Source organism: Anolis sagrei, chromosome X, assembly GCF_037176765.1.
Source record: "Anolis sagrei isolate rAnoSag1 chromosome X, rAnoSag1.mat, whole genome shotgun sequence".
NCBI lineage: Eukaryota > Metazoa > Chordata > Lepidosauria > Squamata > Dactyloidae > Anolis > Anolis sagrei.
This window is the reverse complement of record NC_090034.1, coordinates 29,740,430-29,766,850: the sequence shown is the minus strand read 5'-3', so window position 1 is coordinate 29,766,850 and position 26,421 is coordinate 29,740,430. Positions and strand designations below refer to the sequence as shown.

General features: G+C 44.2%; 1 protein-coding gene across 2 annotated transcripts in view; it reads right to left on the bottom strand.

The window, feature by feature from the left end:
* Positions 1-22,733, bottom strand: part of SSH1 (slingshot protein phosphatase 1) — a 34,153-nt gene extending 11,420 nt beyond the window's left edge. Inside the window, exons 1-14 of one of the 2 annotated variants that reach the window (XM_060786115.2) lie at positions 22,615-22,733; positions 21,083-21,123; positions 20,011-20,114; positions 16,429-16,493; positions 16,131-16,252; positions 12,302-12,370; positions 12,095-12,160; positions 8,227-8,421; positions 7,967-8,060; positions 6,587-6,715; positions 6,442-6,488; positions 5,551-5,697; positions 4,058-4,258; positions 3,188-3,653 (exon numbers count right to left, since the gene is read on the bottom strand). In XM_060786115.2, coding sequence (XP_060642098.2) covers positions 3,188-3,653; positions 4,058-4,258; positions 5,551-5,697; positions 6,442-6,488; positions 6,587-6,715; positions 7,967-8,060; positions 8,227-8,421; positions 12,095-12,160; positions 12,302-12,370; positions 16,131-16,252; positions 16,429-16,493; positions 20,011-20,114; positions 21,083-21,123; positions 22,615-22,683 — 1,815 coding nt within the window. In that variant the 5' untranslated portion in view covers positions 22,684-22,733. Of the gene's footprint in view, positions 1-3,187; positions 3,654-4,057; positions 4,259-5,550; positions 5,698-6,441; positions 6,489-6,586; positions 6,716-7,966; positions 8,061-8,226; positions 8,422-12,094; positions 12,161-12,301; positions 12,371-16,130; positions 16,253-16,428; positions 16,494-20,010; positions 20,115-21,082; positions 21,124-22,614 lie in introns of those variants that run through there. The other variant, XM_060786116.2, reaches the window with a different exon arrangement.
* Positions 22,734-26,421: the final 3,688 nt, after the last annotated feature.

The following is a 26,421-nucleotide window of genomic DNA, read 5'->3' as shown; positions in this document are numbered from 1 at the left end:
ACCTGATGTGGTTCAGACAAGGCAGGAAAACACGGAGACACCACCACCTATCACAGATTCCAACACAGGCAACAGAGAAAAGAGTTGTAAGAGGTTGCCTTCTCTATAAACACCAAAGCACCATCTACATCTTATGTGGCTTCCCGTCCCCTAGAAGCAGAGCAAAAGCTGCTCTTTCCACGTCTCAGAGGCATCGTTGCTCCAAACAGGGGGAAACCAGAGTCAAAGTCTACAACTTCCTGAGCCAGGATGTCCTGCTTCCCGACAGACAAAGCCACAGAAAGCTGCAGTCACCAAAACAGCAGCCTTGGCTTGCTTTAGAGCAGGCATGGGCAAACTTTCTAACTTGGGGGGTTGCATGGTGGGCTGGAACAGAGTGAGCGAGCCGAAAAGGAGAGTGTTCTTCCCAAGCCCCCTCCCTGCCCTTTCCTCCCCTTCCTCTTCTCCTTCGAAGACAGAAAGTGAAGGAAAGACAGGAAACTTGTGGATCCCAAAAGAGTTAACCTTGGTCAGGATGAGATGGTGGATGGGGGAGAAAAAGTGTATTTATTAGACCCCCTATTGCCTGCTCCTGATATAGAATCCTAGAATCCTAGAGTTGGAAGAGACGCCCAAGGGCCATCCAGCCCAACCCCCTGCCATGCGGGAAGGCACAATCAAACCTCTCCAGAAAAGCCTCCAGAAGAGACTCCACCAAACTCCCAGGCAGCCTATGTCACTCTCCAGGAAGTCCTTACTAATTTTTTCAGTCAAATATCTTTCCCTGCCATTTGAAACCATTGCTCCCTTGTGCCAAGGTCTTTAGAGCAGCAGAAAGTCAGTTCCCCTCCCCCGCCCCCCTCAATGGGACATCCTTTGAAATCTTGAAACATGGTTCGCATGTTCCCTCTATATGTTCTCTTCTCCCAGCTAAACATCCCCCAGGAGGAAAGGAGGAAGGAAAAAGAGAAGGATGGATGAAAGGAAGTGTGGAAGGGAATGGAGGGAGGGGAGGGAGCAAAGGGAGAAGGAAGAAAAGACAAAAGGGAAGGAAGGAGAAAGAGGGGGAAGGAAGGATGAAAGGGTGGAAGGGAAGTAAGGATGGAGGGAGAAAAAGGTAAGGAAGGGAGAAGGAAGGAAAGAAAAGGGGAAGGAAGGAAGGAAGGAAGGAAGGAAGAAGAGAGGAAAGGAGGGAGGGAGGAAAGAGGGAAGGAAGGATGAGAGGGTGGAACAAAATGAAGGAGGGAGGGAGAAAGAGAGAGGGAAGGGAGAAGAAAGGAAAGAGAAAAGGGAAGGAAGGAAGGGGATGGGGGAGGGAGGGAGGGAGGGAGGGAAGGAAGGAAGGAGGGAGGGAGGGAGGGAGGGAGGGAAGGAAGGACGGAAGGGTGGAAGGGAAGTAAGGATGGAGGGAGAAAAAGGGAAGGAAGGGAGAAGGAAGGAAAGAAAAGGGGAAGGAAGGAAGGAAGGAAGGAAGGAGAGAGAGAGGAAAGGAGGGAGGGAGGAAAGAGGGAAGGAAGGATGAGAGGGTGGAACAAAATGAAGGAGGGAGGGAGAAAGAGGGAGGGAAGGGAGAAGAAAGGAAAGAGAAAAGGGAAGGAAGGAAGGGGATGGGGGAGGGAGGGAGGGAGGGAGGGAAGGAAGGAAGGAAGGAAGGAAGGAAGGAGGGAGGGAGGGAGGGAGGGAGGGAAGGAAGGACGGAAGGGTGGAAGGGAAGGAAGGTGGGAGGGAGAAAGAGGGAGGGATGGGAGTAGGAAGAAAAGACAAAAGGGATGGATGGATGGATGGAAGGAAGGAGGGAGGGAGGGAGGGAGGGAGGGAAGGACGGAAGGAAGGAAGGAAGGAAGGAAGGAAGGAAGGAAGGAAGGAAGGAAGGAGAAGGTTTCCCCATATCTGCTTTAGAGGGAGCACATCAGCTTGGGGGCCTGGGAAAGCCAGAGAAAGGCCGGCCAATAGCTTCTCACTCAGGCTGCCCCTTGGGAGAAGTTTGAACCCCGCCGTGGCCACAGTCTGCCCAAGAGGCTCTTCCCAAGGACCCTTCCAGGCAGGCCCAAAATGCGGAACACGTCACACTTTTACCAGCATGAACTTTCAGAGAAGAGCCAAAATCCCTTTAGAGTCGAATCTTCTCTTTCAGTATACGTCCAGATATAATTATGCAAGGCAATAATTTCAGTTGTTTAGACTGAATAACCTGTTATCTCTGATCTGTTAGAAAAACAGAGATTTTGCCAGTGCATAAAAAAACAGCCATGCTTCAGAAGTGGTTTTTAGTGCCCAAAGATATATATACTCTAACATAAAACAGCATGTTTGATATCATGTACTTTGATATAAAGGTTTTGTCCTGAATTACTTCGCTTTTACCGTAGGCGTCGTTTTGAGTCTTGTTCTGGGAGAAAAGCAGGGTAGAAATAAACAAACAAACAAATAAACAAATAATAAAGCTGGTAAACCCTGCTTTGTCCCAAATTACTTTGATACCCCATTAGACCCAGGCCTTCCTGGGTAGTTATCGCACTGGAATGGGGACAACCCCCAGGAAAGTCTACTTCTTTTGGGTGCCTGTGGGGACTTAAACCCGCTTTGGAGCTAGTTTAAGCCCTGCATGGAAGTGCCCCAAACGTGCTGGCCCTTTCCAAGAGAAAAAGACTCACCCTGGTTAATTACAATACACAGGTTGGGTGAATGAGATAATTATGGACAGCAAGTGTGGGTCACTCCCGAAGGAATATAACTGGGTAGTGTTTGCAATTCAACTTTGGGCTCACTGAATGCTTCCTCCTGAGCTTACTCTGCATGAGCTCCTGGGTTGCTGCCTGTTTGATGCAGGCAAGTTTATTTTCTCTGCTCATCTCCATGTCCAAGAAAGGGATGGAAGAGACATAAATTCTGTGGAGAGAATGGCATGAGTTAAATGCAAGGACTATACATGAATGTGCTACTCCAGAGGGACTGTGACTGTATTAATGCAATACTGCAAGTTTGTGTTGAAGTTACTGCTTTTTTGGACTCTGCTCATAAGAGTAAAAATTATGTTTTCCTTCTTTTGCTTGTGTTGCTCATATGAAAAGATAAAAGCTTCTATTGTTCTGCATGCATCATCAACGTGTAACACCTTCTGCCCACCTCTCTTGCAGAGCATCCCCTCTGGAATGAAATATGCTTTGGAGACAATGACACACTCTCAGTGGAGCGTCATGCAACACACCTCAAAGTCCTCAGGGCAGCTCCGCTTGCTGTGGCTGCTGCTCGAGCTCTCGCAGTTGGCCCTGCTCTCCTCCTCTGGTCCGGACGAGTGCCGTTTCCACCGCTCCAGGGGTTTCTCCCTGTCCTCTGGTTTTGTGATGTCCTTCCGGGGTGCTTTCTTTTCCTCTGCTATCTCCTTGTCTGTCGGGTTTTCCTCTTCCGACTTGGAGGAGGACCCCAGGAAGGGCAGGTCGGTGTCTGGGTCGGCTTCATCCAGAAGCACATCCTTCTGCAGGTCCTCTGCTGGGAAAAAAGCCTCCTTGTCACCAGGGAAAGCATCCGGGAGGCAGCGGAAGCAGTGCTGGAAGTCCTCCGGCTCAGCGTCCAAACAGTCCAGCAGGAAATCCTCGGGCCCGTTGGAACTGTCCACGTTCTGGGGGCGGTGGTCCTCCGGCTGCTGCTTCCACAGCTTGTTGTGACGCTGTTTGCTAAGCGAGACAGAGGAAAGATATTACCGTGTTAACACAGCGGTTAAAACTGCTAGCTGCAGAAAAAGCTTCTGACCAGCAGTTATCAGTTCGAAGTCGTGAGTCAGGTTGAGCTCCCAACAGTCAGCCCTAGTTTCTGCCTACCTAGCAGTTCAAAAGCATGCAATGCAAGTAGATCAATAAGTACCACCTCTGCAGGAAGGTAAAGGGGCACCTCATGACGTGCATTCATGAAGAATGTCTTTTGTTAATAAGGCAGCTTGCCCAACAATGCGCACATATACAATACAGTGAACAATCTGAATTATCTACATAACAAATAATAGTGGAGGCTTGAGAAGGTTTCTACTTCCAACATGATAGCCCCAACCCATCCCCAGCTCAGCTGTCTCCCCCATACATACCTGGCATCCAGAATGCCTTGGTATTCCTGGAGCTGCCTCATGAAGCCGGCGTTGGGCCTCGCGATGTTGCGCTTCTGCTTCACATAATTGTAGGCCTTCTCCGAGGACCAGCCAAACTCCTTCATGGCATAAGCGATTACCGTCGAGGCCGAGCGGCTCACGCCCATTTTGCAGTGGACCAGGCATTTGGAGCGGTTTCTCCTGGCAGCCAAGAAAGAAGAGGAGAAGGATGCTGTTTTTCCCCACAATATTTTTGTTGTTGTTACAACATCTTGCTTACACTTAGTTTCTGTTGGTGCTCATACTTATTCACACTTCATTTTCATGTAACATTTCTTTGTCTGCATCTTCTTTAATACAGCCTCTCTTCGGTGACTTTGTCATTGTTAACACCTCTCATCCATGTCCACTTGACCCCATATTGACCCTATATCTCTTTCTTTAGCCATGTGAACAATTGCCTTAATATCTGTACAATAGTTACACTGGCTTTGCCTCTTTCTACCTATCCTATTCCTGTCTTCCATTTATTTATAATGTCTTCTGTTTTAGCCTTCTATGTATCCTCCCAAATTACATGCGCTATGTTTTCAGACTAGACCTGATCATAAATAGTGATTCCAATTTTCTATAGTCTGTTTTTTAACGTTTTCCCATCCCCCAGCTATTGCAGCTCATCCTGCTCAAATCATCATTTTGAACAGTTCTTGTTTTTTTGTATTAATCCTTTTTGATTATTTTGAGTCCCTCTATTGTTTGACTTACCAGTGGTCCTTCTTTCTGTCATTTAGTTTGCATTGTCTATCATATATTCACTGTCCTTGACCATCAGCTTGTATATTAGTCCTGCCAATTCTCTCTTTAGTTTCTGTATTTTAAAACATCTCTTCCATCTTATCTTCTTCCTCTATTTTCCCTCTATATTCGCCTTGTTTATGTAATCCTAATACTTCTAGCCAATTTCTATTTTTTTTTCCATTATTCTGTCCAAGGGTATTAAGTCTTCAAGCCCCAGTGGGTAAGTGGTGGGACCAATGCTGGGCTCTGTCTCTCGCCTGCCCACCAATGCAGCCCTGTTTTGCATTTATTGGAGGGACGGGGGGCCCTTCCAAGAAGCCCCCATCTGCAAAGAGGGACATCATGGAATTAGGGGTGCGGACAGCTGGCACGCCATAACGAAGGACAAGAAAATGTTCATTTAGAGCTCAACCTGCCACTGGCAATACGTTGGCCTACTGGAAAAGAATGATGAGATAATCTACATAAAGCAGAAGGCATTGTGACATGCCAAAGGCATCGTAAAGAAGAACAGCAGCCCAAGTATAAAGAATGGACCACAAAAAGGGTATTCGCAGTCACTGCTGTCCTCCTGCTTTTCGCAAATGCCTCCCAACGGGATGCCCCACAGTTGAAGGCAGAGGACTAGGCTATGTAGGTTAAGGCATTTCCTCCTCCAAGCCATGCTCGAGCGTTGCTTCCCTGCACCAGCTTACTTGGCTTTGTTGATGAAATGGTAGGCCTGGTTCCAATGGGCCAGGAGGTCAGTCGTCTCTTCATCGTAAACGCGGATATTGTGGTAGGTAAACATGCCGGGGAAGAAATTGTCAATCTCCCGGGTGACATTCAGGATGTAGTCCACGCTGCAGGGACAAAAACAGTCATCTGCACACAGTTCAAGCCTGGCCTTGTACAGAGAAAGGAGCTTTGCTCTAAAACGGGTTACCTATCGGATCAGGAAATGTCCAGGGGGAAAGGCTGCATATAAATATATTATTGCTTATCATATTTTATATCTGTGTCTTTGATTGTTGTTGATTTTGTACTGTATTTTTAACATGTTGGAAGCTGCTTTGGGTCCCAGATTTTTTATTATTATTATTATTATTAGTAGTAGTAGTAGTAGTGAGCCAACTCCCTGAGATATGGATGCAGGATGATGAGCAACCATTTTAGTATGACGACTGACCATTATAGTTATTGATTGTAATTGCTGTTTTAATGTTTTACTGTAATATGTATTATGATGTTTTATTGATTGTATGTGATATTATGGTTGGAAACCGGTCTGAGTCCCTCAAGAGAGGTGAGAAGGTTGGTATACAAAACTTTTAAATAAATAAATAAATAAATAAATAAATAATAGTATTTTAATAAGTATGTATGTTATCTCTTGCCTGGATTCCTTCCTCCTTTTTTAAAACCAGGGCAAAACTTTGAAACATTTCAATTGGAAACAATGGTCAGAGTCCAAGAAGGATTCTAAGACATGGGGCCAGCTGGCACATTTTCCCAATGTTGCCAGATATTTTCCCAAACCTTTTCTTTGCAGAAAACACCCTCAATGGCTCGCTGCCCACTTGTTCAGAGGAAGGAGCACTACTCACCCTGAGCTCCGGAGCTCCTCCAAGTTGGAGGCATTCCACTCTGAACCCTGCAAGAAGCATATCCCAGTCACAATCCATAGCAAGAAGCAGAGGAGCAGCTAAGAGAGGCTTGGGGAAACGGCTTCAAGGAGCAGCGCTCGCTTACCAGGTACAGGTGATCGAAAATCAGGGAGGGCTTGTCCATCTGGCCTAGGATGAGCAGCATCTCGTTGTCGATGAATTCTTTGAACTCTTTCAAATTGCAGCTCATGTGCTTCTCCAGCTCATTCCGGATCTGGTGAGAAAGAAAGCCACAAAGAGAATGTCAAGAGCATCGCTGGAACATTGGCCAAGGAGAAGCAGGCAGACGGGGAGGTCAAGGCTTTAAAATAGGCATCCAGGGTCATATAAGACTTAGCTTTTCATAGAAGAGCACTGTTGAGGCCTGGTCTGAGGAGGAGGAAGGGGGACTCTTTGGTGGGGCCTTGTGCTCCTGAATTGGAGTCCGCTACTTCTGCAGTACCTCTGGAAGAAAGCAGTTCTTCCCTGGATAATGGGAATTGCCTTACAGGCAGATCTGCTCTTAGCGAGAATGTTTCACATGAGACTTTGACAGAGACTTTCCCTGATCCTGAGAGTAATGTCAGGGAGGTGGAAGACATGGGGTATTGCCTATAACTCAAAGGCTTCAATTATGACAAGATAGGGCTAAGCAGAGGCAATTACGGTTTTCTGAGCATTTGAAAAATAAATAGAGGGATTCCAGGTGTCAGACGGGTAGTGTCCCCATGGGCAAAACATAGGTTTCTTAAGCTATCTTCTTTGGTTGCTCTGTGTGAGTGCAACGTTGTATTTTCAAGAGAAAGTCACCTTCTCCTTGAGCACCACGGTAGGAGGTTCTTGCCTTGGTTTCATATCATGTTTTCCTGTTTGTGAGTGGGGAATCTCGTTTGGATACAGTTTTTTGTTTACCTTTTGGGGACTCTGGCTTTATTCTCAGAGCTGGACTTTGTTTATTGCTGCATTAAAGAATACTATGACTGTGGGATATATTTTGAAATGACTTTTGAATCCTGTGTTTGGATGTACTTTCGTTTTGACCGATTACGTATACCTTGGGATTACTTTTGTATCTTTTACCTTCAAATGTGTTTATGAAATAGCTTTTTCTACAGAACAATCATTTCTTTAATAAACTTTTAATCTGTGGATTGAATACCTTTTGGCTGAGCTATATTTGGGTAAAAAGGTGTCATGCAGGTGGCTGAGCTGCAACAAGCAAATAACATCAGAGAGTGGGAAGAGGCCTCCAAGGGTTATCCAGTCCACCCCCTTTGTCTATTCACTAAGCACCCTACACACATCCAAATAAAGCTGGCAAGAATGTGACCTCTGGAGAAGAAATGGGTCAACATCTTCATGCAACTTGCTCTCTGTGGAAGGCATTAGCACTTTGGTTGTTATGCTTGTTATGGCTTTGTCACCCCACGGCCCTGTCTTGCTCAGCAGGGAAAGGGATTGTCCCTGTACAGCAGCTCCAGCTTACTTCTTTCGAAGTAACGTTCTCCAGGTCTTTGCTCATCATAATACTTCGGAGTTTGGCTTTGATGAGCCGTTCCGCCAGCTCCCTTTCTGTTGGCCTGAACAGAAAAGGAAAAAGAGAGTTTGTACAAGAATTTGGGAGAGCCAAGTTCAGGCCTACACCCTGCCATGAAACTTTCCAACTTCGCACCCACCCTTCCAAGTTCAACTTCTGCAACCCAACTACGGCCTACACAACCCAACAGAGAAGCGTGGCCAACTCACTTCTCCACATATAAAGCCGGTGAGTCCGGGCGGGTGGACTCCAGGTCCTGCATGGCATTCCACTCGTTGAGGCAGCTCTGCTCCGAGGCAATGCAGCTCTCATAGTAGGTGGCCCAGACCAGCGCCATCCCGCCGGGGAAGTAGTTGTACTGCCTCGCCACGTCGCATGCCTTGTACAGGATCTGCAGGGCGGACCTGCCAAGACAAGGAAAGAACCAGTGGGATATCAATCTTGGCCCAAGAATGACAGAGCCAGCGCAGGAAGGCCGAGGAATGTCGGCATAAACTCACACAAGAGCAGCCAATGCTTGTTTCCATACTTGACAGAAGAACAAGTGAGATGGTGCCCCCATTCCAAGCAGCCTCAGGCAAAAGATGTCGGGACTACAACACCCATGATGCCATATCACTGGCTGGGACTGCTGAGAGTCAGAGACCACAAACATCTTACAGGTCATCTCTGCCTCTTATCTTCTCAACCAGATTTGATACATGAGAGGGCTATAAGGTGTCAGCAAGCATGGAAGAGGTGAGATGACTGCGACTGCAGAAGGGCTCTCGTGGATGGATTTCATCGCTCGTCGCCTGACACATGCATGCTTTTGCAATATAGATGAGGAAACAAATTCGTCTTGCTGTCAGCTTCTGTTTCTCACATGATTAACCTTCCAAAATGATTTCCTGGCGACACCTGAGAGCACAGAGGATTCCACGCGAATGAGATGTCATTTTCCAGCTGGATTTAAGGAATCCAGAGGTGGGTTTGCAGCCGGGTGAGAGCAGTAACAAAGCGAGGAGGTGTGGGAGTTTAGTCATCTCAACCTTCACCTTGCCCACCTGTGAAGTCCCTTTCTACGACAGTGGTTCAGGGATTGCACCCTCCTGCATGAGGAAAGGCAAACTGGGACTCGTTCTCAGGAGACCGGAAAGGCTCATGTTAAGGAGCAAATGGGAATAAACACAGAATCATAGAATGATAATACGAGTTGGAAGAGATCCCATGGGCCATCTAGTCCAACCCCCTTCTGCCAGGCATGTAGCCGGGGGGGGGGGGTTGAGGGGCTTCAGCCCCCCCCCCCCCCAAATTCTCATGGTGGTCCGCGAAAAGGCCTTACTGGTGCATTATTTAAACTGTTATGTTTATTCATATCATGATCTGATCACCATACTCAATATATCCCATATGCATGGGGGTATTGGGGTAATGATACAAAAGGTTTGCTAGGCTAGACCCTCTTTCACTCAGACTCAGCCCCCCCCAAAACTCAGCCCCCCCGAACCCCCCCTGAAAAAAATTCAGCCCCCCCCCCCCCCCCCCGAAACGAAATCCTGGCTATGGGCCTGCCTTCTGCCATGCAGAAAAAGCACAATCAAAGCATCTGTGACAGAAGGCCACCCTGCCTCTGCTTAAAAGTTTCCAAGGAAGGAGCTTCCACTGGACTCTGAGGCAGAGAGTTCCTCTGTTGAACAGCTCTTCTTACAGCCAGGAAATTCTTCCTAATGTTCAGGTAGAATCTTCTTTACTGTCATTTGAACCCACTGCTCCGAGTCCTAGATTCCAGGACAGCCTACTCCCTCTTCCTCATGATACCCTTTCACATATGTAAACATTAGGCTTGGTTGATCAAGAAAAAAATGGTTCTAAACTCGTTTTGTATATAGGGGGCGCTGGCGGTTCGATTTTGAAATTATTTCCGAAATTTTCTTTAAAAAAAGATTGGAAATACCAGGAAATACGAATCGCTCCCTTTGTTTCGTTAATGGAAGGTGCCCCTCCCTCCTTCCAGACCATTAAAATCTCGTAGTTTCCCTTCCTTCCCTTGCCGCGAGCTTCCATACAGAAGGGAGAGGTGGGCATGGCCAAGCAGAGCCCTCCTTGGAGGCCTCGCCCCCAGCCCCCAGCCCCCTCCAAGGAGCGCTGTGCTTGGCCACGCCCACCTCTCCCTTCTGCATGACAGACAGCTTGCCACGGAAGGGAAGGGAAGGAAAGATGAGAGATTTTAAAACACTCTAAAATTAAAACTAAAACTAACACTCCTTGGAGGCCTCGCCCCCAGCGACGTGGCCAAGCACAGCTCTCCTTGGAGGTTGCTGGGGTCGTGGCCTTCAGGAACAACTGTTCGTACCCACACCCACCTCCTTCCTCTTTGCATTGGCGGATTTGCGAGGTGGGCTTTGCGAGGTGGGCTTTGCGAGATGGGCGTGGCTACGGCCAGCTCTTCCACATCGCCGCTTGTCACCAGGGAGGTAGCCACGCCCACCTCGCAAAGCCCACCTTGCAAAGCCGCCAATGCAAAGAGGAAGGAGGTGGGCGTGGGTAAGAACAGCTGTTCCTGAAGGCCACGCCCCCAGCATTTACAATTCACTGCCGGAAGTCGTAAGGAAGATGGCGGACGCGGCTTCGATATGGCAAAAACACTTCCGGGTTGCCAAAACACGTCGATATCGCTTCTTGAGGTATTTTATTTATGATTTCATAACGAGATTAGAAATTAACGAGCTGGATCAACCAAGCCTAGTAAACATGGCTGTCATGTCTCCTCTCAATCTTCTGCAGGCTAAACAGACCCAGTTGTTTAAGATGTTCCTCAGAAGGATTACTCATGGTTTCCAGACCTTTGATCATTTTACATACCCTCCTCTGGATACCTTCCAGCTTAGAGTCATTCTTATTATTATCTGTATTATTATTATTATTATTATTAGGAGCCCCCGTAGCGCAAAGGATTAAACCTTTGTGCCGGCAGGACTGCTGACCGAAAGGTTGGCGGTTTGAATCCGGAGAGAGCAGTTGAGCTCCCTCTGTCAGCTCCAGCTCCCCATGTGGGGACATGAAAGAAGCCTCCCACAAGGATAGTAAAACATCAAACATCAGGTGTCCCCTGGGCAACGTCCTTGCAGATGGCCAATTCTCTCACATCAGAAGCGACTTGCAGTTTCTCAAATTGCTCCTGACACAAAAAATTGTTATAATTATAATTATGTTTATTATTACATTATTATTATATTATATGTATTATGGTTATTGCTATATTTACTATATCAACTTTCTCATTGGCTTTTTGAGCTGCTGTATCACATCTTGGCTCTTCCTGTTCACAAAAACTACAAGATCTTTCTCACTTGGACTGTTGTTGAGCCAGGCATCCCAAATCCTGTATCTTTGCATTTCATTTTTCCTGCCGAACTGTCGCATCTTACATTTGTCCTTTTTAAAGTTCATTTTGTTAGTTTTGGTCAATCTGTTCTCTCAGCTGTTGAAATCACTTTGAATCCTGATCCTGTCCTCTGGAGTATTAGCTCTCCCTCCTTGTTTGGTCCCATGTCCAAACAGGAGGTGATCAGCCTGCCCCCTAAACCTTCATTCAAGTCATTAATAAAGATGTTGAACAGCACTGAGCCCAGGACCGAACCCTCTTTATTGCACTCCACGAGTCCCTTCGTTCCAGGATGAAGAAGGGGAACCATTGGGGAGACGCATCCCTTGGGTTTGGTAGTTTAACCAATTACAGATCCACCTAATTGTAGCCTTGCCTAGCCCACAATGGACTAGTTTGCTTGCAAGAAGGTCATGGGGGGCTTTGTCGAAGCCCTTCCTGAAATCACGATATGCTCTATCCATAGCATTCGCTGCATCTATCAAGCTTGTAACTCTATTGAAAAAGGAGATAAGATTAGCCTGGCACTACTTGTTTTGGAGACCTTTTCAAAAAAAAGGTAGACCTAGACAATTTGTGTCATATTAAAGGCATGGGGAACCTTGTCGAAGGCCTTGCTGAAATCAAGATATGCTACATCCACAGCTTTCCTTGCACCTATCAAGCTTGTAACTCTATGGGCTGCTAGAGCGAGACATCAAGCTACTTACCACATTGCTTGCACTGAAACCGGCTTGAAGATATGCATCTTCCCGGCGGTGCTGACGCTGAATCCACTAGCAAAGAGAAGAAGGGAGAGATGGACTCAAGAGTGTGGAACAACGACATACAGCAGCGAATGCCCCGAGCCCTGCTTCGGAGGGAATGAAGACTGCTTTCCTTCCACTTGCGCCCAGACTGCGCTTGCATCGTCTTACCCATCGCCATCCAGGTGGATTTTGGTGTCGCTCCACAAGCGAAGGACCATCCCAATGGTACAGCTTTTGCTGCAAGAAAGAGAGGTGACAACATCTGCTTTGAGTTATAGTTCATCCGTATTCAGAAAATACTGAACCCAGCAGATGACAATCTGCTCGAAAAATCACTCCAGAATATTCATAAGATTTTACCTGCTCAGTGGGATGCTCACTCATTTGGCACTTTTGTATCCTCCATTTCCTAGCAAACACTAGGACTTATTGTAGTTAATCACTAACTTTTCCATGGTTTTGCACTTACTATCCCAGAGCATTTAATAACCACCATAAGACAATGCAAGTAGGAGAGAGAAGTGGAACACCGTCTGCGTAGAGCAGGGTTGTCAACCTATCTGCTAGGTTAGGAGGATGGAAATTTGAACCAGAGATATTCAATATTAAAAAATCTAATATTTTAATCCTTCCAAAATACAGAAAACACTACTCTATTGCAGTAACAAACTGGCTCTGATTCTTATTATGACTTAGAAAAAAACTTATGGTAAAGCACAAGTAGGGACACTTTAATCCATCCAATTCTACAAAACATTCCTGGAAGCAACAGCAAAACAACAGAGGGGAAACAAACAGGCACATAAAATCACTCTCAACAAAAGATTCCCCCCAGGCACTTCCAAGCCATTGAATGCTAATCAAGGTGATCAGCTGAAACATTCACAGCTAGCCCCAGCAGACAAAAGTCCTTTGTCTCACCCTGGTCATTCCACAGATATATAAACCAATTTTTCCTACTTCCAACAGACCTCACTACCTCTGAGGATGCAGGCGAAACGTCAGGAGAAAAATTGCCTCCAGAACATGGCCATATAGCCCGGAAAAACCTACAACAACCCATTCTTGGAAGAACTGGTGAGTTTTACACACATTATTTGCTGGCAGATCAGAATCCAATGGTAACCATTAAAGTGACCAGCTTTTTATAGCACCATAAACTTGAGGGAATTTTTACCTGTATTTGATAAGACTTATATTTACATAAACTTGTTATTGACATTATTTTTTTTTGTTCTACTTTGTTTAGCATTCTTTTTTATTTGGTCTCTTAAAGCGCAGGAGACAGGGAGACCACAGCTTCTTATATACAAGTTTGTCACTTGCATAATCCAGTGGTTCCCAACCTGTGGTCCATGGACCACCAGGGGTTTCCAAGAACTAAAATATGGTCCGCAGCCTCACCGTTACAACGAGAGTGACTGGTCTCACAAAACCCTCTTATAGTGCCAAGGCAACAAGGATGTTGGGAGGGGAGAGGCTGTCTACCCACAAAAGGTGTGACAACAAGCCTCCTGACTGCTGCTTCTCTTTCTCCTCCCTCCCCAAGCAGAGCCAATCCATTATTTATTATTTATTTATTTACCGTATTTATATACCGTATTTCTCAGCCTGAAGGCACCTAGAAGCAGGGGCACCTTGGGGTCTTCGTTTTTAGGCCTGTTCCTGGGATTATTTGGGGTGCTGATTTAGAACATTGCATTGGATAGACCACGTCAGCTCTAGATGGTTATCTATGGGCAAGCAGATGGCGACTACTGGATGGCATATGTTCTGTATCAGAAACTAGAGGTGATGTGGTCTATCCAATGCAATTTTCTGAATCAGCATCCCAAATAAACAAACCGAATCTAAAGTTGACCAAAAACTGATTCATAACCCTTTTGGTACTAATGTTGGAGAGTGGTCCCTGGTCAAAGTGGCCCTTGGTCAAGTGGTCCCTAGTAAAAAAAAAGTTGGGAACTACAGGCGTAATCCAAAAGGTCTGTGGTAGGGATTTTTATCTGTTCTAATAGACACAATTTTGGGAGCCTATCGGGCTCCATTGCATTGATTGCACACCAGTAATTATATGCTCTGAGTTTAGACTGTGCATAGATTGTGTAAATTTTTAGTTGGGCTCTCACTGCAGCAGCTGAGGTTCTTTTCTCTACTCCCAATAAAGAATCAAACTCTCTTTGTAGACCACCTTATCTCCCCAAGGGGACTCAAGTTGGTTTCCAAACATTCTGTGCCAAAAATGGAAAAACATGCAAACAAATTACATCAGGACAGACCACATTGAGAAATATAAAAGCAACCTAACTTTAAAGGTAATAACAGACAAAATGACCTACAATGAGACTTAAATGACCCATACAAACATAACATTTAATATAATTTAACACTAGGTAAAAAATATCTAAGAACAATAGCTAAAACCTCCTCTGCAGATCTCAACGCTCACACTGGTTTGTATACGGAGATGTGTTTCTGCAAATAGTCTGGGCCCGAACTGTTTAATATTTCATACGTTTGCATCCCTTCTTTCTCATCCCCAGAGTTGGACACAGGGTGGAGGAGGACTTTAGGGCTTTATAGGTAACGACCAGCATTTTGTATTTAGCCCAGAAGCAGATCAGCAACCAGTGGAGCTGCCGCAGCACAGAAATCATCCTCTCACAGTACAGTGCTCCCCTTAACAATCTGGCCGCTGATCTCTGCACTAGTTGCAGCTTCCAAACTATCTTCAAAGGCAGTCCCATATAGAGAGAATTGCAGTAGTCCAGATGGGAAGGCACCAGGGTGCGGGCTACCATGGCCAGATCTGGCATCTCAAGGTACAGGTGCAGCTGGCACATTAGTTTTAGCTGTGCAAAGGCACACCTGGCCACTGCCAATACCTGGGTTAATGATGAGTCCAGGATCACCCCCAGATTGCAGACCTGTGTCTTCATGGGGAGTGCAACCTTGTCCAGCACAGGCTGTAATCCCACACCTTGGTCCGCCTTCCAACTGACCAGGAGTAGCTCTGTCTTGTCTGGATTTAATTTTAACTTGTTGGCCCTCATCTAGTCCATCACGGATGACAGGCACTGGTTCAGGACCAGAACGGCATCCTTGGCTTTCAGTAGAAAGGAGTAATACAGTTGAGTGTCCTCTGCATAAATTTGACACCGAACTCCAAAACTCCAGATGATCACTCCCAGCAGTTTCATGTATATGTTAAACAGCATGGGGGACATAACTGAACACTGAGGGTGTCAGACTCTGGAAAATCTTGGGAGTTAAAATCAAGCTCACAACAATAAAATGTTGGAGACAAGTGGTTTATTCCTTCTATCCACAATCCTAAAAATACAGTTCTAAAATTTTTCCCACTCAAACCTCCTGTATATATCAGCCCCAACTCCCACCTGCCCAAACACAGTCTGTTAACTGCAGTATCAATTTCCCTCACAAAACAGATGTCTTATCTACACTACGTTCCCCAACTGTACCCAGCCTCTTTCTGTCCACCTCCCTTCTTTATGGCAGAAAACCAAAGCAGCCAGTCCCAGGATGATATGGTGATCCTGACAGAGGGATCCCACAGGCCAACGGTCAGGGAGTCGAACAGGAGTCCCCCAGCACCACCATCTGGGTCTGATCCCTCAAGAAGGACTGGAACCACTGCAAAACAGTGCCACCCAGTCCCAACCCAGAGAGCCAGCCCAGAAGGATCCTATGGTCAATTGTATAGAAAGCTGCTGAAAGGTCCAGAAGAACCAGCAGGGACACCCCCTCCCCTTGTTTAACTCTCTTCGGAGATCATCCACCAAGGCTTTTCAAGTACTGAGATTGTTACTGAGATGGAACTTACTGTCCCATGCTTCTGCTGCATATAAAAGCATAGGTGTAACCTTAGCTTTATATATTGGGATTAAAGTGCCTTCTCCTTGTTTTGTCCGATCTGTTGATCGTAATACATTTATTATTATTATTATTATTCCACCCACTCCATGTATGAAGCCTGCACCTTTCTTTGCTGGAGAAATCCACTCCCAGGAGGATGTTCTCCTCTGTGTCTTGGCGGCCGCTGCTGTAGACCACCACCATGTACCGCACTCGGTCCGTCCATGCACTTTCTAGCCGCACAGCCTGAAAAGCAAACCGGCACTGAGTTTCAGGCTATTGAGGAGCAGAATTCTGCTCCATTAGAATCCCAAGACCTCCACCTTCCAGGACACTGGTCCTCTCCTGTGGCTCCTCTTTGCTTTTGTTTGAATAGACAGAGGGGAGAATGGCAAGGCCACGTGCACAGTTAGTTCCCTTACCAACTTGATTCTGTCCTCACAGCGAAGGAGGTTGATCATCACCTGCAGGTGTTGGGGCAAGTCACCTGGGGAGGAACAGAAATCATCAACGGGTATAGGCTTCTGACCAAGGCTTAACATTCAGAAAGCCTCGAAACACCTTTTCATCACAAACCACACTCAGTACAGGTAATCCAGTATGTAGAAGTTTATTTAAAGAAGAGTATATATATAAAAAAGAAGCTGTTGCACCCCAGCCAGAATTCACCTCGCCCTTAGCACCAACCAGGAATCCAAAAGCAGTAGTAAAACAGTTTATTGAAGAGTGTACATATAAAAAAGGAAAAATCACCAAAAGAAATAAGAAAGTCAAAATCCAACAGGTAATCAGAAAAGGTTATCAATAAGTAAAACCCCAACCAAGCTGGTGAGGGGTAAAACACTTCAAAGGCAATAATCCAAATGGTACAGGAAAACAAGAATCATAACATGAGCATAATCCAATGAAACAAGAATCAAAACATGGACATTAATTCAGAAAAACCAAGGCTATAAAAACTTTAAACATGAAGCAAAACTCCCAGGCACTTAGACTAAAAAAATGAACTGGAAACAGGACTTGATATCCTTACTATTACGCAGCGTTGCCTGATCTGAATTCTCAATACGATACTCTCTAATTTAAGGGCTGCAAATCATGAAGGCATTTCTTTTACCTTTGCTTTCTGGCTTGAGAAATTTTCTCTGCACTTCTTTCTCACCGAGACTTTTGGATTTCCTGAGCTTGACATTTTTCTCCCTAAGATCAAGCCTGATATCCCTGTCTAGCCCAGCTGTTCCCTCAGACAAGCTATCTTGGTCTGCCAGATCTTTATCAGGGGTTGCTAAGCTCCTTGTGGGCAAAAGGTCATTTCCCTGTCTGTTGGACTCCAAAACAGTTCTGCTTTCAAGCCCCGTCTCACAGACAGAATCTTGCTCTGAAATCCTCTTGTTGAAAGAACCATCCACCACTCTCCCAGGCTCTGAAACCCCAATCCCCTCATCTTCATCTGTCTAAACCACAATACAACAAATTTTTAAAAAAAGAGTCAGAGTTCAAAAGGTTCTTTCCAAGACAGCCTGGAATCCAAAATCCTTCCAAATACATTCTCCAGAATCAATCCACAAATATCCATAGACAAAATAGAATGAATCCAAGGCAGGCAACCTATGCCACACATGAACTAGAAGCAAGAACGAAGTTAGAAACTTGAATACATGAATTCCAAGATTATAGGGCCAAAACTGTGAGCTGTCCACCTTAATCCAACGTTGCTCTCACAAAGGATTGTACCAGCAGGAAACACTTCAAAAGGCCTCAATCCCTCCCGTAACATCAGTTCTCACACACCTGCTTCTCTCCTTATCTCTAAGCTTCTGGGAAAAGCAAGTCTGTCTTTGTTTCATGCCCTGTCTCCGCATTTCCAAGCACCTTGACCTAGACAAACATTAGTCTCCCACATTTCTCTCAGCCTGCAGGTTCTCATGAGAACTGATAGCATTTTCTCTAGTCTCCTGGGAAATGCCAGGAGATTTCAAAGGAACTTCTATCCTCTGACTCTATCCCAGCATCTCCATCGTCAACTTCCAAGCATTCAGAATCTGACCAGGTTACAACACTAGCTTACTAACATTAATTTTCTGTAAGTTAACTCCCAGAAACCCCAGTAAACACAGTTACAGATTCCAGGGGCCGTCCCGGAGATTGCAAAGCAATCAGTGTTTCTCACAATCTTTCTCAGTGGATTGGAGAAATGTTCCGAAACTTGGCAGGCTTGCAGTTGGAGATGTGGACTAAGTGAGGTGAGTTTCATGCTGATGGGCCTAAAAATGACAAGAGAATCAAGCCTCTAAAGTTTCCTCGTTGGTGCCAATGGACTGAATTCGGGAACTTTCTTAAAAGCAGAATGGGGGAACGCAATCTTGATGGCCATAAAAGAATGACCAACAATCCTCGTCTTAAGAAACACAGGGAGACTCACCTGCATATTCACTTTTATGGTTAGGAACAGGCCAAATGTCAATTGAGTCCCGGGCATTATTGGACATTCTCTTACATTATTTTATTTTACTGAGAAAATTCAAGTCACTTCTGGTGTGAGAGAATTGACCATCTGCAAGGATGTTGCCCAGGGGACATTACTATTTCTATTATTATAATATTACATTGCTATTACTGGACATTATCTTACATTATTTTATATTATGTTGTTCCCATTATAATATTATATTATTATTTATTATTGTTTCTGTTATTATAATATAATATTATTATTGGAAACTAGCTGTCCCTGACAAGCATTGCTGTGGCCAAACTTCCCTCCCTCTTTCTTTCCTTCTTTCCCTCCTTCTTTTGCTCCCTCTTTCCTTCCTTCCCTTTTCTTCTTTCCTTCTCTCCTTCCTTCCTTCTCTACCTCTTTCCCTCCTTTTTTATTTCTCTCCTTTCCTCTTTCTCTACCTCTTTCCTTCCTTCGCTTTTTGCTTCCATCCTTCCTTCTCACTTTCCTTCATCCCTCCCTCTTTCTTTCTTTCTTTCTTTCTTTCTCCCCTTCCTTCCTTCCCTCCCTCTTTCTTCCCTTTTATTCGTCATCATCATTTTGCTTTTCGTCCTTTCTACTGGTTTTTTTTTGGGGGGGGGGGGGGTTATGAGTGATGGTCACTCGTTGGTCTGTTAGGGGTATAGTTTCCCATTTTCATGTCAATTCATCCAGTGGTTTTTGAGTTATGTTAATCCCACAAATGAACATTACATTTTTATTTATATAGATTATCTCACATTATTTTATATTATACTAGCCGTCCCCTGCCATGCGTTGCTGTGGACCAGTCTGTATATATATATATATGTTTGAGTGTGTATATTTGTGTACTTGCGTATATATATATATATATATATATATATATGGTTTTGTGCATATGTTGTAATGTAATTTTTGGTTTTTGGCTTTTAAAATCTCTTCCACTGTGTTTTTCAGTGTTTTTATGAGTGATGGTCACTCATTGGCTTGATATGTGTATTGTGTCCAAATTTGGTGTCAATTCATCCAGTGGTTTTTGAGTTATGATAATCCCACAAACAAACATTACATTTTTATTTGTATAGATTATTTAAAGTATAATATATTATTATATTACTGTTTCTATTATTATTATTATTATTGGACATTAGCTCACATTATTTTATTATATTATACAGCAAACAATTCTGCCAGTCAACACCTCCCAGGCAATAAAGCCCAGGCTACCTCTATGCAGAAACTCTCACTGATTGACTTTGCAAACTTCATAGCTACTCCAATGTTTGCTTGCTCGTTGCAACATTCATCCATAATTATATATACACATTCCACTTGCCTCACTGTCAACAGAACTTCTGAGGATGCCAGTGACAAATGCAAGCAACACTTTGAAAATTTCCCATAAATCAGTGGACTGGTGAAATGTTCCAAAACTTGACAGGCTTGGAGTAGAAGATGTGGCCTACAAGTGAGATGAGTTTCATGCCAATCAGCCTAGAATCAACTGAGAAACAGGCCTTTAAAGTTTCCTGATTGTGATTCTCACCTGCATGCTTGTGAAGGTGAGGCGAGGTGCGTGGGCCTTGCGGGCTGTTGCCTTGTTGGAGGAACAAGGCAGCCCCTTTCACCATAAAAAAGCTCTCGCTGAGGCTGGAAAAGAAAGGCAACCACACAAGAGGTAAGGTATATATATATCTAGGAATCTATATATATACACCTTGGAATCCAGCAGTTGTACTTCCCCCTTATTCAGCGAACACTGGACCCAGTCAATGATGGATCTGAACCAAATCACCCGGGAATCAATGGGTACCCAAGGTTGTATACATATACACACAAATATACACACATACATACATATACATACACACACAAAATAACACACAGAGATACACATACATATACAGACATACATATATACACACATACGCACATTCATATATATACATATAAATACACATATATATTTACACACACATATGTACACATACATCCATATATATACATACACACAAATATATATACATATAAACATACACTGGTCCATTTAGTTAGAAATGACTGAACGAATGAACAACAACAACAATAAACATACACATATATACACACATACATATATATATATGTATACACACACATACATCCATATTTATGTACATACACACATATACATACACATACGTATATACACACATATGCATATATACACACATACATATATACATATAAACACGCATATATATATACATAAACACACACACATATATATATACACATACATAAACACACACACATATACACACACACGCGCACATATATATACACACATAAACATACACACACATACCCTTCCTTTCCCCTGCACAGGACCCAAAGTGGCTTAAATAATTATTTCTATTTTTATAATATTATTATCATTATTTTATCTTACATTAATTTATTATATTACATTACACAGCAAACAATCAAATTGCTAGTGAATGTCTCCATCACAGAGGGTGCCTCCAGGCAACAACAGCCAGTCTACCACCCCCACTACCATGCAGGCGCCCTCCCTGGTTGACTGGGCAGCTTCATGGCTGCTCACTGCATGAAGAGCAAAGCTTCCCACAGCTCACCTCAGGTTCAGTTTGCGCTCTTCATCGCTGCCGGCATCCAACTGAAAGAAAGAAAGAAAGAAAGAAAGAAAGAAAAGATCACAATCCATTTCCAAAGAGATTCCGCCTGAACATGAGGCAGAACTTCCTGGCTGTAAGGAATATATTATTATTATTATTATTATAATATTACGTATTACTGTTATATTATCATATTATAGAATTATTATTATTATTACATATTGTATATTATTATTACAAAAACTGGATGGCCATCTGTTGGGGGTGATTTGATTGTGTTTTTCCTGCAAGGCAGAATAAAGAAAACTGGATGTTCTATGCAGTTTCTGCTATTATTATTATTATTATTATTATTATTAAATATATTATATTAATATTAAATATTATATATTAATATATTATTAATATTATATCATTTTATATTATTACATATATTATTAATAATAATTATATTATTAGTATTAGTATTATTAGTATTATTATTAGTATTATTAAGGTTGGGTGGTTCCTGGGACTTCTGCTATTATTATTACTAAATATTATTTATTATGAATTAGTATATATCTTATATTATTAATATTATTACTATTGGATATTATATATATTATTCATTATTCCTACTAGTTATTATATATTATTGTGTATTATTAAATATTAAATATTATTATATGTTATGACTTACAAAGACATGAAGGCCCTCTATTGGGGTGCTTTGATGGTGCCTTCCCTGCATGAAGGCAGATTAAAGGGGGTTGGACTAGATGGCCTCTGGACCCCTATTATATTATTATTCTATATTATATTATTAGATATATATATTTATTCTACATTATATTATTAAATATTAAAATAATATAATATAGAATAATATATAACTAATAAGAATATAATATAGAATAATAGGGGCAACCCCAGAGGCCTACTAGTCTAAACCCCTTTAACCTGCCTTTAAATATTAATATTATATTATTATATATTTTTATTATTCTATATCATACATTATTGTATATTGGGTTGTTGTAGGTTTTTTGAACTATATGGCCATGTTCTAAAAGCATTCTCTCCTGACGTTTCGCCTGCAACTATGGCAAGCGTCCTCAGAGGATGCTTGCCATAGATGCAGGCAAAACGTCAGGAGAGAATGCTTCTAGAACATGGCCATATAGCCCGAAAAACCTACAACAACCCAGTGAGTCCGGCCATGAAAGCCTTCGACAATACATTATTATATATTGTTATTAAATATTATATATTATTGTATTATATATTCAATTATATTATAATTTTAAATGGTATATTATTATGAAATAGTATCATTAGTGTTGTTATTATTATTGTTACGATTACAAAAACCGGATGGCCCTCTGTTGGGGCTGCTTTGATGGGGCTTTCCCTGCATGAAGGCAGAATAAAGGGGGTTGGACTGGATGGCCTCTGGGGTTGCTGCTCCTCTTATCTGTTGTTGTTGTTCTTATTCTTATTTGTGGTGGTGGTGGTGATATATGAGGATGTGATCAAGGTGCGCGGCTCACCTCGCTGGTGCTGGCGGAGGAGGAGGCGGCGCTGGGGGTGGGCGAGCGCTGGAGGGTGACCAGCGCCATGGCTCCGGAGCTGGCGCCTCCTCCGGCGGAAGGGCTCCCTCCTGTCCGGGGCCGCCTCCCGCCTGCGCCCTCGCCTTCCCCGCCTCCGCCCCGCCTCCGCCCCGGCCTCGCCGCGCACGCCCGTCTCCTCTCCTCACGGCCTTTGTCCGCTCTTGCACGGCTTCTTCTTCGCAACGCCACTAGGGGGCGATACAGAGAGAGAGAGAGAGAGAGAGAGAGAGAGGCCGGCTCTCTTGGAAAGAGAAACAGAGGAAGCACCGAACTCATGCTGCTCATGGCAGGGAAAGTTCAGCCCTCAGCTCCAGGGCTCAGTGAGCTAGGCAGCTGTGGTCTTCTTGTTGCATGAAACCCCCCTGGGCAAAATTATTATTTGTTCCCTTCGTGCCTGCAGCAGAGAGTTCCAAAGGCTGCAGACACTTCAAGTGTACTTGTTTGACTTTGCACATGTTCAGACAACCAGGAAACTAGCTACAGACTGCTTATGATCTATGATCTATCAATCTATCTATCTATCTATCTATCTAAATGCTCTTTGCATAATGAGTACCTTAAAAACAAAAGAACCAATGAACGAAATCACACCAAATTTGGCAACAAAAATTCTCACAACACAAGGAGTGACCATCACTCAAAAATTTATGATTTTGTCATTTGGGAGTTGTAGTTGCTGGGATTTATAGTTCACCTACACTCAAAGAGCATTCTGAACTCCATCAACGAAAGAATTGAACCAAACTTGGCACACAGAACTCCCATGACCAACAGAAAATACTGGCAGGGTTTGGTGGGCATTGACCTTGAGTTTGGAAGTTGTAGTTCACCTACATCCAGAGAGCACTATGGACTCAAACAATGTATGGATCTGGACCCAACTTGGCACAAGCACTCTATACACCCAAATATGAACACAGATGAAGTTTGGGGAAAATAGGCGTTGACATTTGGGAGTTGTAGTCACTGGGATTTATAGTTCACCTACAATCAAAGAGCATTCTGAATCCCACAAACGCCAAAATCGGGGCAAACTTTCCACACAGAACCCCCATGACGAACAGAAAATACTTAAGGCCATCCAACCCAACTCCCTTCATTGGGGCAAGAAAATTTAATCAAAGTCCTCCTGACAAAGAGCCATCCAGTCATAGATAGATAGATAGATAGATAGATAGATATAGTATCAGGCATGTAGCCGGGGGGGGGGGGCCTCGGGGGGCTTCAGCCCCCCCCCCCCCCCGAAATTCTCATGGTGGTTCGCGAAAAGGCCTTACTGGTGCATTATTTAAACTGTTATGTTTATTAATATCATGATTTGATCACCATTCTCAATATATCCCATATGTATGGGGGTATTGGGGTAATGATACAAAAGGTTTGCTAGGCTAGACCTTCTTTCACTCAGACTCAGCCCCCCCCCCGAAACTCAGCCCCCCCCCGAAACTCAGCCCCCCCCCGAAACTCAGCCCCCCCCAAACCCCCCCTGAAATTTTTTTAGCCCCCCCCCCCGAAACGAAATCCTGGCTACGGGCCTGTATAGTATCATAGATTTTAAAGGGACCCCTGAAGAAGAACAATTATATGTTGCATATTCCAGAGTAGGCAAATCAGACACTCTCCACATCAACACTGACAAAGAAACAGCAAGAAATAATGTTTACCTACAAGCATAAATAAATTACATATATTAGAAACCAACACTTTCTCATTACTTTATTTTCCAGATCAACAGACTGGGCCACAGCAACGCGTGGCAGGGGACAGCTAGTCCCTTAATAAATTGGTTACCCTGAACTCTGTGCTTCTCTTGCCCTTTCCTTGCTGTAATGTACCTTTCCCAGCCATCATGTATCTTTCCTCTTTTCTTCCCTTTATGGATAAGGCCGAACACAGAACTCCCTGCTTTCAAGCTTATCTGACCTGCAACAGGGAGTTCCTCAGTTCTCCATTGCCCCGCTTGGGCCAACCGCATGCAGCAGCTGCAACTCAGGAGCCTTCTCATTTCTTTGCCTTTCCCCCTTCCTAACATTGTCACTAACCCCCCCCCCCTCCTATCTCCTCTCCATAGTGTGACTTTGTGTCTCTTTACTTCCTCAAACTTCTCTTTCAATAAACCTTTCTTCTCCCGGGCTGCAGATGACTGCCAGCCCTTCCTGGGATGCGACTTTTGCGTTCCGGGGAGGCCAAAACTGCGCTCCCTTAAACCATGGGTACGAAAACCCCTAAGGCCCCCGTATCTGCGAGTCAACGGATCGCTTCAAAAATGGTGTCATTCTTCTCCTGGGAGAATTTTAAGACTAATGGCTATCTCGGTTTCGCTCCGCCGCCCCTCCCACCCCGGGAATAACCTTCTTTGCCTCTGAAACCCCAACCTGGAGTCCAGCAGCCACCATTTTTTGGATGTCCAAGGAGCCTGCTGACCCTGGGAAACTGTTGCGGTCAACCCATGGGATCCCTAAGATGTCGGCGGGCCACCTTGATCCTTGGCGTGGAGGGATCTGTACTCTCCATGGATCTCGACCTTCAGCGTTGGTGAACAGCCATAAGGACTCTGTGGACATTGGAACATCTTTTCCCATTTGCCTTTTCTGGATTTTACAACTTGATACATTTTCCCAAACTTTTAAGGACTTTTGAAAACTTTATGGAACTTCTTCCCCAAGCCCTATGGACTCCCTTTTCGTTATTAAGGGTTGATATGATTTTGTGCTTATGAACTTATTCTTTTGGACTCTGGTGGGTGGGATGGGTGTATATGAAATTCCTTTATGCTTCATTATCCCTTATGTATTTCCCCTAACTCCTGTGCATGTGTCTGTATATGAAATATGGGAAGCCATCCTTTCGTGACGCCCAGCATGACATCAGCCTTGGGTAGTCCATTTCCCAAGGCAAATTCCTATTGATTTAAGGTTTTAAACAAAGACTGTTTGCATGATAATAACCCGGCTCTCCTTGAATATCGGAGCAGGACCGCTTGAGGGGAGCCCCCTAGTGAACTAGTCATATACCAACAAAGGGCATCCTGCTTTCAAGGGAGGCTAGGATGTCCCAGCTTTTCTCCCTTTTGTCATTTCCCCATGGACCGAGAAAATCCATACGACAACAAGATGATCCAGTATCTGAGACAAGGAAATACCAGGGCTTGGCAATCGTGCCAGCCATATCTGCATATCTCAACCTTTCAAGAGACCCGACCGGCTTGAGGAATCTATTCTTTGATTTATCGCCAGCCATCAGGACACATTAAGTCATTTTTAATTCTCTAATCTGGACATTCACTTAATTGTTCATTCCAAGGACTGCCTCCTCCACTCCTATTGGCCGAGAGCCCGAAGTGGCGCTGGTTTTCTGATTGGCTGAGGCGCGGCTAAGCTGACCGCGCCTCCCCTTCAGCTGATGACAACAGCCAATCAGGAGAATGCCAGCTGAGGGGGGGGGGGCGGGAAATTTGAACATTGACAGCTCTGTTTTTCTATAAAAATGTACTACAATGTATTGAATGTATGTCTCTCCTGACAAACTATCGCGGTTTGACATCCGTACCAGCTGGACAAAATAAATCCAACTCGGTGGCTTTTCTTCAACTTTGGTGAGATTTTATTGGGAAAAATCTGGGAAAAATTCCATTGGCTCTTTCCTTTGCTCGCCAGAGTTCCAGATCCTCTTTGGTGGGTCTAAGGGCTCCTCTCTCCTGGGTGGGAGCCTCTAAATTCCAGCTCGATATCATGGATAGCTGGTTCC